General features: G+C 47.5%; 1 protein-coding gene across 2 annotated transcripts in view; it reads right to left on the reverse strand.

Annotated features, from left to right (window-relative positions):
- Window positions 1–267: 267 nt before the first annotated feature.
- Gpr26 (G protein-coupled receptor 26) overlaps window positions 268–16,476 on the reverse strand; it is a 33,217-nt gene continuing 17,008 nt past the window's right edge. The window contains exons 3-4 of one of the 2 annotated variants that reach the window (XM_008827251.1): window positions 9,011–9,201; window positions 268–6,776 (exon numbers count right to left, since the gene is read on the reverse strand). In XM_008827251.1, coding sequence (XP_008825473.1) covers window positions 6,742–6,776; window positions 9,011–9,201 — 226 coding nt within the window. In that variant the 3' untranslated portion in view covers window positions 268–6,741. Of the gene's footprint in view, window positions 6,777–8,969; window positions 9,202–16,476 lie in introns of those variants that run through there. The other variant, XM_008827250.1, reaches the window with a different exon arrangement.

Genomic DNA, 16,476 nt, shown 5'->3' on the forward strand with positions numbered 1-16,476 from the left:
AGGCTTCTCCCATGGCAGGTGTGTTGGAGGTGGGTGGCTACTGTGAGTTTAGGCAAATTAAGAAACAATCCCAAAGGATAAATACCTCAAACTTGAGCTGTTTGAGGCCAGAGGCAGTGGGAGGGGCCTGGTAAAGAGGATAATACCAGAAGGCAGGGGAGAAAACAAATGTAAACTTTGGGACCACTGTGAAATACAAAAGGCCCTAGTGTGAAATGTGTACACACTAGTTCAACTGAGTGCAGGTGACATTTTATAATAGGAGTCTTTATTGGACAGAATCACAATATATATATATATATGTGTGTATTTTCCTTGTATTAACCATCAATTCTATCATAAAAATATATTACAACATTTGATATATATTCACAAAACACAAGCCATTGTAAACAGAGCAGGCAGCGTTGGCCTTGGATTCAAATTTCTTGAGTTCCATTTCAACAGAAAACAACTCTTGGCGGGTGTATCAAACAAAAGGTAATATTTCCACATTGGAGGGGGAAGCTACCAGTTATATTTTATCTGAGAATAAGTGGAAATGTATTTCTGTTTCATAAATTAGAGAAAAGCAAAGTCAAAACGTCATTAGGAATCATTACAAGATGCTAAGCTTTTGCTTCTTTTGTGTGTGCGGATGCCAGTGTGCGACTGTTTGTGTTGCACATCCTCTGTATGTACACACTCACTCATGGGCACGCTGACTGGAGCTTTGGCTACACAAACACACACAAGTGCCATCCATCTTCCAAAGATTCTGGTATGAGGAATTGCAACACTACAGAAACCAATGAAGTGTGATCACTTTGTCCCGGGACAGGGACAATTCTATTTTCCTCAATTCTAGTTTCCAGAAGTATTCCTGAAGTGTTCAGACGGGAAGTGCATTTCCACATGGATTACTCACCCAGCTATCACACACTGGAAATTTCCTTACTTTCAGGCCCATATGTCATATACTGACCACTCTCTGGATGTTTCAAACTATAGATGACAGGAATCTCCCCTCCTTCCTTTGCAAACACCAAAAACAAAGGAAGTCTATGGAGATGCAGGAATGCAAAGGCTTTGGTCTTTGGCATCCTCATGACCTGGAACATCCAGGAAGGCATGTTAAGGGGGGGTCTTCAACAAGCTGTCCTCTCACCTGTGGAAAGTGATGGTTTTCTTGCTAGATTCCAGGCAAAATGATGTCCCTGTGCTTCCTTGGGGAGAAAGGAAAGGCAGACAGACATGGCTGACAGTGTTTACTGTCATTACTACACAGGACACAAACCTAGAGAGAGATTTCCAGCCACCCAGGAGCCTCCGCACTAAATGAGAAGCTCATCCTCGGATGGCAAGGTTTGAGTTCTTTCTCTTAGAAGCCCTTAGAAAACAAAGTGAGGTCCATCTAACACTGAGTCAGCTAACCAGGCTGCCTACAAGGAAGGGAAAGGCAACTTTTCGATTGATGTTGGGCTTCTACAGCTGCCTGCAACCCAGAGTGAGCTGGGTTTCCCCTGAAGAGGTCCTGATGGAGTTGGCAGGACACCATACCCCACAAGTGTCCCTGTGCTCAGAAGAGGTTGTATTTAAACATTTGTTGTTAAACAGGATTGTTGAGGTTTGGAACGATTTCAGTCTGTAAGGAAACTTGGCATTCGAAGCTTTTTTGAGCAAGGGGTTTGGTTACTAGTAATAATTCAAGTAAAGGTTTGGTCATAGAGGGACTGAAGGAACGCAATGGCAGACTGGGTGCTTGGGGGCTGGGCATGGGGGATTTTAGCCAGCCAGCCCTGAGCATTCACAATGACCTGATTCCAGTCACAGAGACACTTTGGAGACATGTCACTGTGATGCTTTCTAGCCCCTGAGGCTCTGAGGATGACTCTATGACTCTCACAGTGAAAGCAGACCACTTGTCTCCAAACGCAGAGATTTTAAACTCTTAAACCATGGGCTCAACTTCCTTACTTAGGAGTACGTATGATGGGCACTGCCCAGACTCAAGGAATATGTGGAAGGGGGCATGGGAAATACCACTTATCGGGGTTCTAAGAGCATATGCATCAGAGGGGTGCACACAGGCTTTTGACTCTAAAATTCAAATTATTTTCAAAGTCCTTAAATATGGATGTGCGTGATAAACAGCACTCTTCCACTACTGATTTCATTTATATTTGACCTTTAAATGTGAGATGTGTATTTGTGTGACACCCCCACCCCAGAGAGAGAATGCCTAAGAAATGTGAGGACAGTTTTTGCAACATGGCTGCCCCTGCAATATGTGGTCTTCTATTTGACTGCAGGGGCTGGTGACAGTGCCCCTCAGACTGCCCATGGATATTAGCTGCGGTGTATCTATCTACATAGATCCCCTATGGAAGATGAAGTCACATATTTGTCCCCACTTGGGATTCAGTCAGAGGAGGTGCCCTTGGTGAACGTGGCTGGATTCGCTTTCTTAAGAATGAATTATGATGGTGTGTGGTGGCGCATGCCTGCAATCCCAGCACCCAGGAGGCTGAGGATGGCTGATTGCTGCAGGCTTTGCTGCAAGTTTTAAGCCAGCCTATGCTACATAGTAAGTAAAAGGCCAGCATGGGCTACATAGGAAGGTCCTGTCTCAAAAATAAATAATTAAATAAATAAGTTAATAAATTAATAAGAATGAATGGTGGCATTGGGAATAAATGTTGGTCTCTGGGCTCTTGCTTCCCTGTACCTTCATTCAGATCAGTGCAGCTCTCAACCCTCAGAAAACTTTCTTTTTGCAGTAGATGGCACTTAATACAGAGACCCACATGTAGTCAAACTATAAAGAATAGGGAACTGTGGAGTGCTCAGCCCTAAATGGAACATCTGTATCACACCTCTTGCTCCCCGAGCTCAGGGATTGTCATAGAAGAGGGAGTAGAAAGATGGTAAGAGCCATAGGATGAGAAGGAATGCTTCATGACAGTGTTTTCTGGCTATGATGGGCCCAGTGCACATATTCACTCATGGCAGCTGTAGTGGGCTGCGTAAGACCTGTGTAAGATCAAGGCAGACAGAATTCCACCATGGATGGGGGAGGGGCTCATGAAGCTCCACCCCTAGTAAGGAGCTATTGGCAGTTGATGGCTGCTGGGGGAGGAAGGGTCAGTTTTCTTCAAAATGCCTTCTGCTGACTGCAGATGACATTCATTCTGTCTTAGAACTGCCCACTTCTGAGCACCATGGACGCTCTTCCTGGGTATATCCTGAGTCCCACCCGACTGGACACTGTTCCTGGATGCACACTAAGCCCCGCCCCAATGGCCTCTCACCAGGCTGGTCCCCATCTCCAGTGTCTTGCCACATGCCCCATTGCCCATTCTGGCCCAAACCTCTCTGTCTCATCAAAGCCTCCCAGGACCTCCAGGTAAGTTCTTCGGGCCTCTCTGTACCCCATATCACCGAGCCACACCCTTAACATGGGCCCGTCTAGACACTCATCTCCTCCAGGGCCTGGCAAAGCAGGTGCTGGCTTACAGAAGTGTGGAGTGACCGATGGGAATCTGACGTATGCCTGCCACTTTCCTGAGATCAGGCCAGAAGCAAAGACAGGAAGCAGACAAGCTCCTCAGAAGCCAATGGCCACCTGGTTATGGGAGACAATAAGAGCTGGCTGGGTAGGGGGGACATGCAAAGAGTGCTGCTCCTACAGATTTCTCCTCTGAACCTTGGAGAGCAAACTGTCAATGTTGAATTCCTTCACTCTCTCCCCACAACCTGCTCGGTCTGTCATTCCTGTGTATATCCCACTGCTGGAGGGAATGAGGAGGCTCACATAGATCCAAGAAAATGCTGCATCCTACTGATGCTCATGGGACTGCTGGCTGGGGTTGACGATGAGCCCTCAATACCTAAAAGTGGCGATGAAACTAGTATCACCTTCCTAAGTTATCACAGCGGTCAATGGAAACGGTGCTCCTGCTCTCAGCACAGTGCCTGGTGCTGAGCATCTCTTGGGGCACAATCGCTGGAGGAACCTTCGTCACTACCAGATGCTCCTGGGGGCAGGGGAGTAGCTGGCAGGACCAGTCACACTGAGGAAACTAGAAGCTCATAGGAAAGATCCACGGCCAGGACTGGCATTCAGATTCATCTCTTCCAGCCCTGCCTCAGCCTGACTCTGCTTCCAGTTCTGTGTCTGGACAGCAAGACAAATATCAGATATTACCATCATGTAGAACCAAGCTGCCTAGAGAGAGAGATTATCCAAGAGCCAAGTAAGAGTCCTGAGGGACGCTCGCTAAGGCCCAGGTTCTCACATGAGTTCCAAGCCCAGCATCCTCCGGTGACACCCCAAAGTGCCCCTTCTGTTAACCCTCTGTGATTGCTCTCCAGGAAGGACCTAGGGGAATGCCTTCACAGGTGAGTAGGGGCAGCCCCAGCTCTGTGACAGTTTGTCTGAAAACAAGCTTTCAAGGATTTGTGGAGAAAACCATCTTATTCTTCTGAGAACAGAAATAACTAGCTCTTGGATAAAGTGGATGTGAACTCTGGAGGATTAGTAAACAGCTACAAGATAAGGGCAACTTCAACATTTGGAGATACTTGGATTTCTATGCATTTTTTTTCTTTTTTTGTGCTGGTTAGATTTTAAAAATTTTATTGAATTTTTGTGTATCTTATACACAACGTTTTAATTATCTTTAAACCCCTTCCCCTCTGGTACCCCTCTCTATTTTATCAAGACATCCAAGATCACTTTTCCTAAGGGAGTAGTTTGAAGACCATCTGAGACAGCTTCCTGGGTACTGATACTTGGAAGGAGAATCCCAAGTCCTCCCCAGCTTGCTTGAGTTCACCTCTGGGGAGGATACATTGGAGTTCATATTCAACACCTGTGACACGAGAATGGAGACGTGTATGAGCCACTTCCCCCACTCAGATTCTCCGGCTCTCAGGAAGACAGTGGGGACCTGTACTCTCCGAATCTTACCTCACGGCATTCGTGGGCTAAAGGATGAGCTGATCTGTGGGATTTCTGGCACCTGACAGAATGTCCCCAGGAAAAGCAGGCAAATTATTGTACCCTGTGTTTAAATGCCGACAGCACATAGCTTTTTGGTTCCTCTGACAGTCTGAAGAGTTAGCACAGACAACTACCTGCATCCTAAGCCTGGGAAGGGGTAACAATCAGGACACAAGCATGGCCTCATTATTTCTATCTTTTCTCGGAAGAAAGACACATGGACAAGAAAAAGAATTTCACAAACACACGTAACCTTGTTACTCAGGGTGTCAGGAGCCTGAGCCAAGGCCTGGAGGAACACAGCACGGAAAGATGACTCAAGTCAAACCAGTTCCCAAGTCCTGCCTGACTCCCAAGGGAACACAGACAGGTGTCTATGGGAAGCTAGCTAGCCATAAAGGACCCAGACCCAACTGCTTCAACGTTCACCAAGCATCCTATGTTCCCAGGGTTCCCAGGTTTCTGAAATCCCGACCTTCTATAAAGGACCCAAGGTAAACTTGGAATGGCAGCAGAGTGATTATAAAAGGCAAACAGTATGTATAGAACAGAAATGGAGCCCTCTGTGTAGATGTGGGAATCGGAAGGCCTTTCCTTTGTAAGCCAGAGTGTGTACACAGTAAATGTGGAGCCTTAAACTAGCCGAAGTCAAGAGTCTTTGGAGGCCAGAAGTCTTGGTGCTTCTCTGCATGGTGCCTGAGAAAACCACACAATGTTTGATAAATTAAATTACCAAAATGAGGTAGATCATTCAACTGGGAACAGTGAACCCAGGGGGTGAGTTCCAGAGACTGTGTTGAGATGACTATAAACATTTATGGAAGGTAATCAGGGCAGCGTTGGCTGGTGCTGGTTGCCAGTGGAGCCCTCCCCTCCTTACCTCCCTTGGGTTTTCATGTCTGGGTCTAAGTGATAATGAAAACTCTCCATCAAAGGACTTATCTGGGGTTCTTGTTGGCACGATGCCAATGTAACTCGTTTTATTAGATGTTAAGCAGTTTCAGAGGCATCGTGAAAATTATGGCATGCATCCTTCCCGATATGTGGTGCTGTGGGTGGCAGATCCTGCTTCTTTGCTAAGGAAGGGACAAAGGGAACTAGCTGCTACCGGGAATGCAATATGTTGCTGTACAGAGCAAGCGGAAACAGAGTCTGGTAACCTTCCCTCTAGACCAACATGGTGCAGCAAATATCGTGGCTTACTTCGCCTGTTACTGACCTCACCCACCGGGCTGCGACACCTCTTGGGTAGGATCTTATGAGTCCTTCTGCATGCTGTCCTGGCTGCTACTTGATCTCAACTTCCCTGGCACTTTGGGAGTTAGGACAACAGAGGGTGGACAGCTACTTGTCTCTAGGCAAGTTCTACAAAAGTGACTGTCATGATCTGAGCTAGAGGGGCCAAGTGGACTCTTGACAAACCAGAATGGTTTTGTTCCAGTGGTAAATGCCTGGCAGTGCTGTGCTGGAAAATGGGGAATGAGCAGCTCTCTATGGGAAAGGCCTGATTTACAGTACTTCAGTTATTTTCAGGGTACAAAAACTCCAACCATGGCTGATTTCAAAGTATCTCTGTGACATCCCTCATCAAGAGGAAGGAAGGGACATACCCTATCAGCTCACCCAGAAGACTGACGGGAGCTTGATCAAGGTCCAAACAAATGTCTGAGGAGCCCCTCTGAGGCCTGGTTTCATCTCTGACAAGGTAGGTGTGAACATACCTCTGCCAGCAACAATGTCAAAAGCCTCCTTAGATGTTACATCTGTCTCCATCCTGGTCTCCATGGAAACTCTGAAACCAGACAACACTAGGCCTGACTGAGTTGTTTTTAAAATGAAGAGCTAAGAGTTAATGCAAGGTCATCTTTTCAAACAGACAAGCAGGCACATCTCAGCCTTCAACTACATGGGCTTCCTGACAGTAAAAACAAGCTCTCTCCCAATCTGGTTCTAGATGGATAGCACCTTCCCATTGCACACCTATAAGCTAGGGTGAGGGGAGCTACACGGAGACGAACCATCTTCCTGTCCTATCCACCCAGAGGAGTTGTTTACAGGACTGAGAAATAACTGTTCTGAGTGCTCACAAGTCACGTTGAAATGATATATAATAGGATTGGAAGATGGTATGGGCCACTGGACGTGTGTGTGTGTGTGTGTGTGTGTGTGTGTGTGTGTGTGTAAGGGTTACATGTGTGTGCAGGCATGTGGAGGCCAGAGGTCAACCTCAGGCGTTATTCCTCAGCTGTCACCCACCTTATTTTATTTGTTTTCATTTCTTTTTTCCTGTCCTTTTTCGGGGACCCCAATTATGTACATATTGATTGAGTTAATTATGTGTCATAATTCCCATAGACTATCATTAATTTTGTCACTTTTTTTCACTTCTAGGAATCGATAATTTCAAGTGGCCAATCTTTAAGATTTTAAAAATTATTTTATGTGCATAAATGTTTGCTTGTACGTATGTATCTGCATCATATGTGTGCCTTTGGCCTGTGGAGGCCAGAAGAGGGTGTTGGATCCCCTAGAACTGGAGTTATAGATGGTTGTGCATTGCCATGTGGGTGCTGGGAACTGCACTTGGATCCTCTGCAAGAGCAGCCAGTGCTCCTAATGGCCGAGCCATCTCTGTAACCCTGTTTTTACTTTTGAGACAGGGTCTTTCAACAGGCCTGGAACACGCTGATTTGCCTAGGGAGCTGGAGAGCCCATCTCTCTCTGCTTCTCCAGCACTAGGATTACAAGTGCAGGCCACCATCACACCCAGTTTTTTTTATGTGGGTTCTGGGGGTTGAACTCAGGTCCTCAGGCTTGGATAGCGAGTGCTTTGCCAACCTCTTCAGCCCTTATCTAGTTTTTAATGAAATCAACAGTGGCTCCTAGTGGACTGGTGTGTGTATCATGGGAACATATGCGTAGCCTACGGTAATTTCTCTCTCTCATCAGTGGGCAGAGCACTTTCTTGGTGACCTTAGACAGCCCCGTCTTTCTGAGGACAGATTTACAGAAAGGAGGATATTGAAACACCAGGATAATAGAACCCAGTGTCAGACAGCCAAGGCTGCATTTCTGTTCTGGTCAGTGCCTCTCATCTACCTCACAGGATATAAGGAACAGGACATCTAAGACATGAGGAGGTACTTCCTGCCACATCAGGTCACAGATTGGGAGGCGGCACAGACTAGCCCCCTTCTTCTCACGTTACCTGGTTCCCATATTTATGGCATGTAAATCAGAAGGAGGCACTTCCTGTTCAGATTTCAGAGAATCTAACGTTACCTATCACCTGCCTATTGAGACCCTTTCCATGCTAAGATTGTCTACACACACAAACATTAGTTCGGTGGAGGAGGGACAAAAATTGAATCCAATTTACCATAATTCCTAAGACAACTGGTGGGCAGCCATCTGGTAGCCACTAGTTGTTAAACACTTTCACCCTTGAGTGCAGAGTTCGGGGGTCTCAGCTGAGCACTGTTTAGCTGGCACCAGCTGGATAATATTTGGGTTATAGCAACCACCACTACCAAGTGGAGAAGAGTCACCATATTGGATCTGGGGCCAGATGGCCACTGCCAGCCTCACTTTCAGCATGACTGAAATGTCCCTTGGAGAACAGTTTTCCTTCACTGGAGTCTCATGTCCAGGGGTTAGCAAACAGCTGGGTGTTATGCCCCACACCTGTCACCAGCACTCTGCATCCTTGACAGTGATTGGCCTTTTATCTTCTGGGAGGAATTTGGTGAGTCTGAAAGATCAAATCATCCTCCCAGAAAGGCCAGAGCATGGCCCCTGGCCATCCATTGGTGACAAGCAGGGATGATCCAACATCTGCCTTGGAGGAGCCAGGAAGCAGAACCCCAACCTTGTTCGAATACCAGCATCACTGGACTTGCCAGGCGGTGTCTAGCTAGGAGCCCCAGGCCACCTCCCCCTGCTCCTGGCCACCTCACTCTGAACTCCCCAACAGGAGCTCAGTCTTTCATTCTGACACCGGCAGGATGTTCTGGCTGTGAGAGTCACCTGTGAGGCCCACGGAGCGGATGGAGCGTCTGTTGAAGACCCTGTTCAGAAGCTCCTTGCAGCTCTTGCGGTACTGGTGTCGCAGCAAGGAGTACACGAAGGGGTCGGATGCAGCCTTGCTGTAAGCCAAGCACTTGGACAGCACCCCCCAGTGGGAGCCAATGGGCACCGTGGAGAAGATTTCTACCAGCCTGCAGAAAGATGGAAGGGCATTACTGAGGGGGGCAGTGAACTTGTGTTGGGGGTATCCATGGCCAGTGCTCTCTCCGAGTCCCGACCAAGTTCCATTTCTCAGAGAACATCTCCTTGGGTTAACCATGACAACGATAATGATTTACACCAGGATGGCGATGAGCATTGATCAGGTACTTGTTCTAAGAACTGTGTCAACAGAGCACAAAGGTGACGGCCCTGAAACTTAGTCATGACTACCTCCATTTTACGTGCGGTGCATCCACGCTCCAGAAGGTTAAATAACTTGCCTGAGTTCACAAGGCCAGTCAACTGCAAAGGCAGGATCTGAAGCCAGCTCTGTCTGACTCTGCATCTCAAACCAAGAAGTGGATGATTAATGATCTCCTGGCTTTGGCTTCAACTCTACTCCTGAACCTGGAAAAGCCTTTGCACTCCTTGGACCTGCACATCTTGTCTACAGAATGAAGAGGTTGGATGGGGTTGCCTCTATGATCTTTTCATCCACCAGAGTCAAGTTTGGCTCTGCTTCAAACGTGGCTCTGCCTTCCTGAGGGGGCTGTGTGGGAGACAGGGCCGAAACACACTTGGCAAACATTCTGTGAAGCTCTAAGCATGTTCTGTTGCAGGGAAGCATCTGTCAGAGAGGAGGGCTTGTCCCAGGACTGGTGTTCTGGTGGCCTCTGACAATAGCAGAAATCAGGAGACCTGAAAGTAACCTTCATTTACTGGAGGGAGGGAAGATATAGCCTGTGTGTTCAAGATTTTGTGCTTAGCTTTCTCCTGGTACCCTTGGAACTCACACTAAGTGGTACAAATTCCAGGCTGTGAGCTCAGTAAGAACTCTTGGGTCTTTATTCACGCCTTAGTCATACGTATTCACACCTAAGTCTGCCCAGAACCTGTAGACAGACTTGGAAAATGATCCAGCATTTGCATAAGGTCAAGAAGACCCATAAAACTTGGAGAGTATGGAGATCCTAAATCACCTCCCTTCTGCCCATCATCATATGGGGAAGTTGAGACCCAGAATGGAGAAGGGCCATGGCAGGCCAGGACCTGAGTTGAGCTAGATTCTGGCAGCTTACTCCCACCTAGGGCATCAATGGGCTGCCCAGGCTACTTGCATGAGGGAGGCCCAGGGACAGGAGGGACAGTGTGAACTGAAACCGCTGCCAGGTTTGGCTGGATTTTCTGAGGTCTTCATTGGCCTGAGGTTGGGCGGCTGGGTCTCAGCCAGTGGAAGGAAGACAGAACGGCTGCTTGCTGTCCCCACCAAGGTATGTCTGTCCTGAGTGGGCCTCCAGTGAGTCCATTCCAAGGCCACTGCCTTTGCTGCTCCATCTCCTGCTCACCCTCTTCCCTTGCCTGTTGACCCTCTGGGGTTTTATTTCTTCTCATACGCTCAAGAGCCTGAATGAGGAATTGGAGCTATTAGCATTTGGGAAATATGCACTTTCAACAAACCCAATTTACAAGTGATGAATTAAAAGAGACAAAACCTCAAATTTAGAATTCACACTTAATAACAATGAAAGAGCCAAATGTCAGCACATTCTTGCCACGTAATGCTAAATCATGTTTCCCAAATGGCTAGTCTTCTGTGTATTGCTAAGGTCGTTCCTAGCAAGGTGGCTCTTCCAAGAGGAAGAGTATGTGTGTGTGTGTGTGTGTGTGTGTGTGTGTGTGTGAATGGACATGTGTTCCTGTGTGTGTGCGTGTGTGCATGCATGTGTGTGTGCATGCGTGTGTGGAGGTCAGGGGAGGACAACCTTGTTGGCCCTCAGGCACCTCCCACTTTTTGTTTGGGACAGCAGGGTCTCTCATTGGCCTAAAATGTCACCAAGTAAGTTAGGTTGGCTGGCCAGTGAGCTTCCAGGGGTCCACCTGACCTGGACACCCATTTTGCCAGTTGCTGTGATTAAAGGCACATACCACCATGCCCAGCTTTCACATAGGTTCTGAGACTGTAAACTCAGTTCTTACGTTTGCATGGCAAGCACTTACTGACTCCCAGCTTCCCCCAAAGGATTTTTTAAAAGAGCCAAAAGCCCATCCAGCAAGACCAAAAGTCTTACTTGGGAGTTCTGTAGGGTAAGACGATGACATTTGCTTCCCAGAGACTTCCCAGTTTGAACTCTCTGCTGGTTCCATAACGATAATCCCCATTTAGTGTATCCTTTGGGCCAAGCCTTGCATGTGTGGAATCTCTCATCTTACAATGATCCTGCACAAGGGGTCTCATTCCCATTTTATAGATGAGAAAACAGAAGGATTCATCAGCAAGCTAGGGTCTCCTGCTTGGGAAGCTTAACTCTGTCCGCTAAGCCTGGCTAGAGGCCACGCTGGGACCTGAATCTTAGCATTGGAGGGTAATGAAATGAGCTGTAAGAAAGCTGGAGAAACCTTTTGCCTGCGCTCATGATAGAACATTTGTGGCAACTTCTGCTCTATAGGTATGTCTGGCCTCTGGTAGGCCGAAAGAGGAGCTTTGGGTGAATGGGCCTGACTCAGCTCCACATAGCCCTGGCTAGGGGGAAGCTAGGATATTCCTGTCTGTGTTCAGATATGATAGGCCGAGTCTATTTCTGCTTTCTGTGTGAGCAGTAGCTGCCTTTGGTCCATACTGGCTTTGCTGTTCCAAGTCCCATTTGTTTATGGGGCTGAGTTTCCATATTGTCATTGCTGCCTCTTTCTAATTTCAGGACTGGGCAGGCATTGGGATGACTACGAGGTCCTTCTGGTTAATCTTTTGGAGTGTCTGCTTCTGCCCATCTTTCCAGGCCAAGCCTGGCTCCGTTCAGCCCTTCCCAAAGCCCTCCCCTACAAGAGGTGGCTGTTGTTACTCTATCATCCACATCCTCTAAGCCTGTGGGGCCCCTGCACATGCCAGCCCTGCACAATTTCCAATCCATATAATGTATTTTGCTCCCCTCACCCCTGTCTCCACTTTGGTCATGGCCTGTCAACAGTTCCAGAGTTTGGACAGAGGTGACAGGGATGACTTGCAGAGCTGAAGCTTCCAGTGTGAGCCTCTAGCTACCACCCAGTTCTAAGTCTTGAAGTTATTAGACTCAGATGTTAAGGAAGTGGGATGGTTTTTGTAGCCTCACGATGGTCTGACCTGTGTCCCTTTCCAAATTCATATTCTAAAGTCTTAACCTCCAGTGCATCAGAATGGGATCTGTGGGTGTAAGACGGTAGCAGACAGGAGTCAATAAGATAAAGTCCCACTGGACTGGGGAGACCCTTGACCCAGGATAACTGATATCCTCAAAGATGTGGGAAATGTGGCCACAGAGACAATGTGAACAGCAGGTTGTGATGAAGGCGGGGATCTGGGTGATGTATCACAAGTTAAGGAACATCAAAGATGACCAGCACCTCCAGGGGTGGAGGTGTGGCAATTCTCTCCTGGTCTCTGAAGGACAAGCCCTGCCCACATGCTCCTGCCTTCACCCTGATCACAGACAAATGCTTCCAGAACCTTGGCAGAACGGCGCTCTGCTGTTTGGGCCACTTGGTGCAGAGCTTTGTTCTGGCAGCTCTAGCACCTGAAACACCCCAAGAGAACCCCACTGGGCTGTTTGGATATTCTGGGACCTCTAGCTATAACAACAGTTAGACTACACAGGACTAGATCCTCATCCTGTTCCCAGAGTTCCTGTAAACCAAGGTGACAATGGAACTTGCCACAGCTTCGACACCTCAGGGGCAGCATGACCCTCCCCACTCTCTAGCAAGCAGACAATTTCCACCTCTCCTGTCACCTGCTCCTGCCTTCCATGAGGCACAAGGGGGCTTCCACATCCTTGCTGGGGTGTGAGCTGAAAAAAACTTTTCTGCCATCAGACTCCACTCACAGCCACACATGCTTGTATGTTCCAAATGCATGTGAACCAGTCCTACACATCACCCTGTGCCCACTCCCATCAACTCAGGAGAGTCCGTACCAGTCTGCGAGCTGGGGGACAGTGGGCTGCATGAGTGGAGGGTCAATCTGATGAAGATACTTCAGTCTTTTATGGAAGTCTGAACAGTGCCCTGACATATCTATATGTACCCATGTGCATGTATGTGCATTCATTCTGTGTGTCTGAGTGTACATTTCTTGCATGCATTGCATGTATTAGTATGCCTAGATGTGCTATGCATGTGAATATGTGCATATGTGTGTATATGCCTTGTGTGTATGTGTATGTGTGCATGTGTGTACATTTATGCCACAGGAATGTATCTTCACATATCCTGTATACATGTATGCCATGTATACTGTATACACGTATGTGCTGTGTGCACAGTTGTGAATTTGTACACATGTGTGCCATGAGCATGTATGCTATGTGCATATGTATACAAGTGAATACTTGTATACCTGCAAATATACTATGTACACATGTGTGAAGTACTCGTGTGCTCATGTGTGGATAGTGTGGGCATATGCACATGTTCCATGTTCATGTGTGCTATGTGCCTATTTATATGTGGTCTTACGTATTAGCATGTGTCATATGTGTTATATGCATGTGTATTTGTGGTCTTATGTATGTGCATGTGTGTCATGAGCATATGTTTGATCATGTATACATGTGGTCTCCTGTATGTGCACATGTGTGTTGTATGCATATGTGTGTCAGCACATGTATGTGTTTGGGGAGTACAAAGCACGTGAAGATGCAGACTTGTTGAATGGGAAGCTGAGCACAGAGAGGTAGATTTTTTTTCTCCAACTCCAGGTGAGACACAGAACACTCACAAATCATATACCCCAGTGCTATGTGCCTGTCCATACCTCTGTGTCTGGGTGGCTTCTCTGAGCCACGACTCCTCTTTTGGCAGGAAGTCCTCTGCTGTTGCTTGTTGACAGCTCTCTGCAGTAGCTGCCACAGAGGAGGGCTGACAAGACAGGAAACTGCCAACCTCATCTTCACCCACAAGGGACTCTCTCCCGGTCCAGTAGCCTGGGCCACCCTAGTCTCAGAGGGAGGTGGAGCACACTTGCTGGATCCTATAGGGACCATGTTCTGACCTTGCTCCCAATGGGAATCCCCAAGGGAAGAGGCTTGGCTGAGAACCACAGTCCTCCTGAGCATCTAATCTCAGGCCCCAGGGGCCCTGCACCCTACTGAATGCTTCATGCTCCACACTTCCAGCTCCCCATGTCTGTATCATCCTCCCTACTACACAGACATGAAGCCAAGGCAGTGACTTGTCAGTCATGTGGCCCATATGTGGAAAACCCATGATTCAGTTCCTGGGCCATGGGTACCAGGGACCACATGATTTCCTGGTGCCAGGCTGCCCCACAGGCTCCCGCACTGATTGCAGCTCCACGGAGCACAAGACACTTTTAATTTCAATGCTCAAACTTGAAGCAGCAAACTGCACATCTGCCTTCATACTTCCTTTACCCACCACCTTTCCTCCTGCCTTTTCTGTTCCTGCCTGTCTGTCTGTCTCTCTTTATCACACATACACAAAAGTGCATTGAGGGTGATAGAATATTGCTCTGGAAAATAGCCCAATTGTTCCCAAGCCTTCTAGAAGATTTGATCTGCATAAGCAAAAAGGCCTGAAGCTGTACGCTGTGAGCAAAAGCTTTAAACTTTCATGAGACAGAGCAGAGGAGTCATTTATTAATAGGATGTTAACAGTCAGGAGCTGCCTGCACATTAACCTCTCTCCCCTCTCCATCATTCCATTACTGTGGAAAGCTGTAATAATGGGGCCGTCAGATCCACAAATGCCTCCAAATCTGATCCTGATGATTTACGACAACTGTAATTATTTGTAAGTATAGATTGCTGCACAGACGATAGCCTTACAACCGCTTCTAGACATGGGAACATTAATTCAGAAAATATTTCCTGAAAGCCTGTGGGTGGGAATCTGCAGTGGCTCTGAAGGCTTGCTTGGTCACCCCAGGAAGAGTCTTACTGACTTGGCACCAGAGAGTGGGCTGTTGACTGTGAAGAACCTGACCATGTGGAGTTTTGGACCTGTGGGTGGGAATCTGCAGAGGCTCTGAAGGCTTGCTTGGTCACCCCAGGAAGAGTCTTACTGACTTGGTACCAGAGAGTGGGCTGTTGACTGTGAAGAACCTGACCATGTGGAGTTTTGGAGGAATGTGGACGACTTTGGAAGTTTGGGCTAGAAAAGCAGTTGATTGCTGTAAGTGGAGCTTAACAGGCCATTCTAGTAAACGCCTGGAAGAAGGTAGTGCTGAGAACAATGTAGCTCCAGAGGGAAACAAGGACTTAAGCAACACTTAGGATATTTTGGCAAAGAGTCTGGCCGGAGTCTGCCCTCGACCAAAAAGCTTGCCTAAGTTGAAAAGTAATGGACTAATTTCTTTGGTGGAAGGATATTTTGGCAAAGAGTCTGGCCGGAGTCTGCCCTTGACCAAAAAGCTTGCCTAAGTTGAAAAGTAATGGACTAATTTCTTTGGTGGAAGAAATTTCAAGACAGCCTAATGTAGAAACGGGTGGCATGGATATTAATGGTGAATATTATGCAGATCTACAGGGTAGAAAAGTGGTTGATTGCTGTAAGCAGAGATTAACAGACCATTCTAGTAAATGCCTGGAAGAAAGCAATACTGAGAACAGTGTCATTCCAGAGGGAAATATAAGGACATAAGTGATTAAGGAGATTAAAGTGATTAAGGAGGGGCCTAGAGGGTCAAACTTAAACAATGGAGATGGTACCTCCAGGGCAAGACCCTCCAGGGCAAGACCACACCCAGTTAAGCCTCCAACTTGTGAAAGGAAAATGCTACAGGGACCAGGAGAGAAAAGCTTCTAAAATGGATAAAGCGGGCTGGAGTCCATCCCAAACCTGCAGTCAGACTTGGCAGTGTTGTTCACCTGGCGCTGGCTTTAGAGGCATGAACGATGCAAGAGTGAAGGGGTCATCCGTTCTTCCTCTGCAGTTTCAGAGAGCCACTGACGCCAGGCAGCGTGCATCATGGGTACTGCTGCTTAGAGAAGGCCCTAATAGGCCATTACGTGAAGCTGTGGAGGGGAAACCTAGTTGGCACTGGAGACCCCAAGAAGTTCATGATGCCAGAGCTGTTAGGCATCTGCCGACAGCACAAAAGAGAGATGTGTGTTATACGCAGCAAAGCTACATAGACTGAGCCATCTAAGCCGTTTGGAAGTAAAGTCCCAGAAGTTGGATGTGGAGCTACTGGGTTTGGTGTTTGCCCTGCTGGTTTTCGGTCTTGTTTTGGTCTGGTATTTCCTTACTATGCCTCCATTCCTCCCTTTTGGAAT

The sequence above is a fragment of the Nannospalax galili genome, unplaced genomic scaffold (genome assembly GCF_000622305.1).
Source record: "Nannospalax galili isolate Female #2095 unplaced genomic scaffold, S.galili_v1.0 scaffold31, whole genome shotgun sequence".
Classification (NCBI taxonomy): domain Eukaryota; kingdom Metazoa; phylum Chordata; class Mammalia; order Rodentia; family Spalacidae; genus Nannospalax; species Nannospalax galili.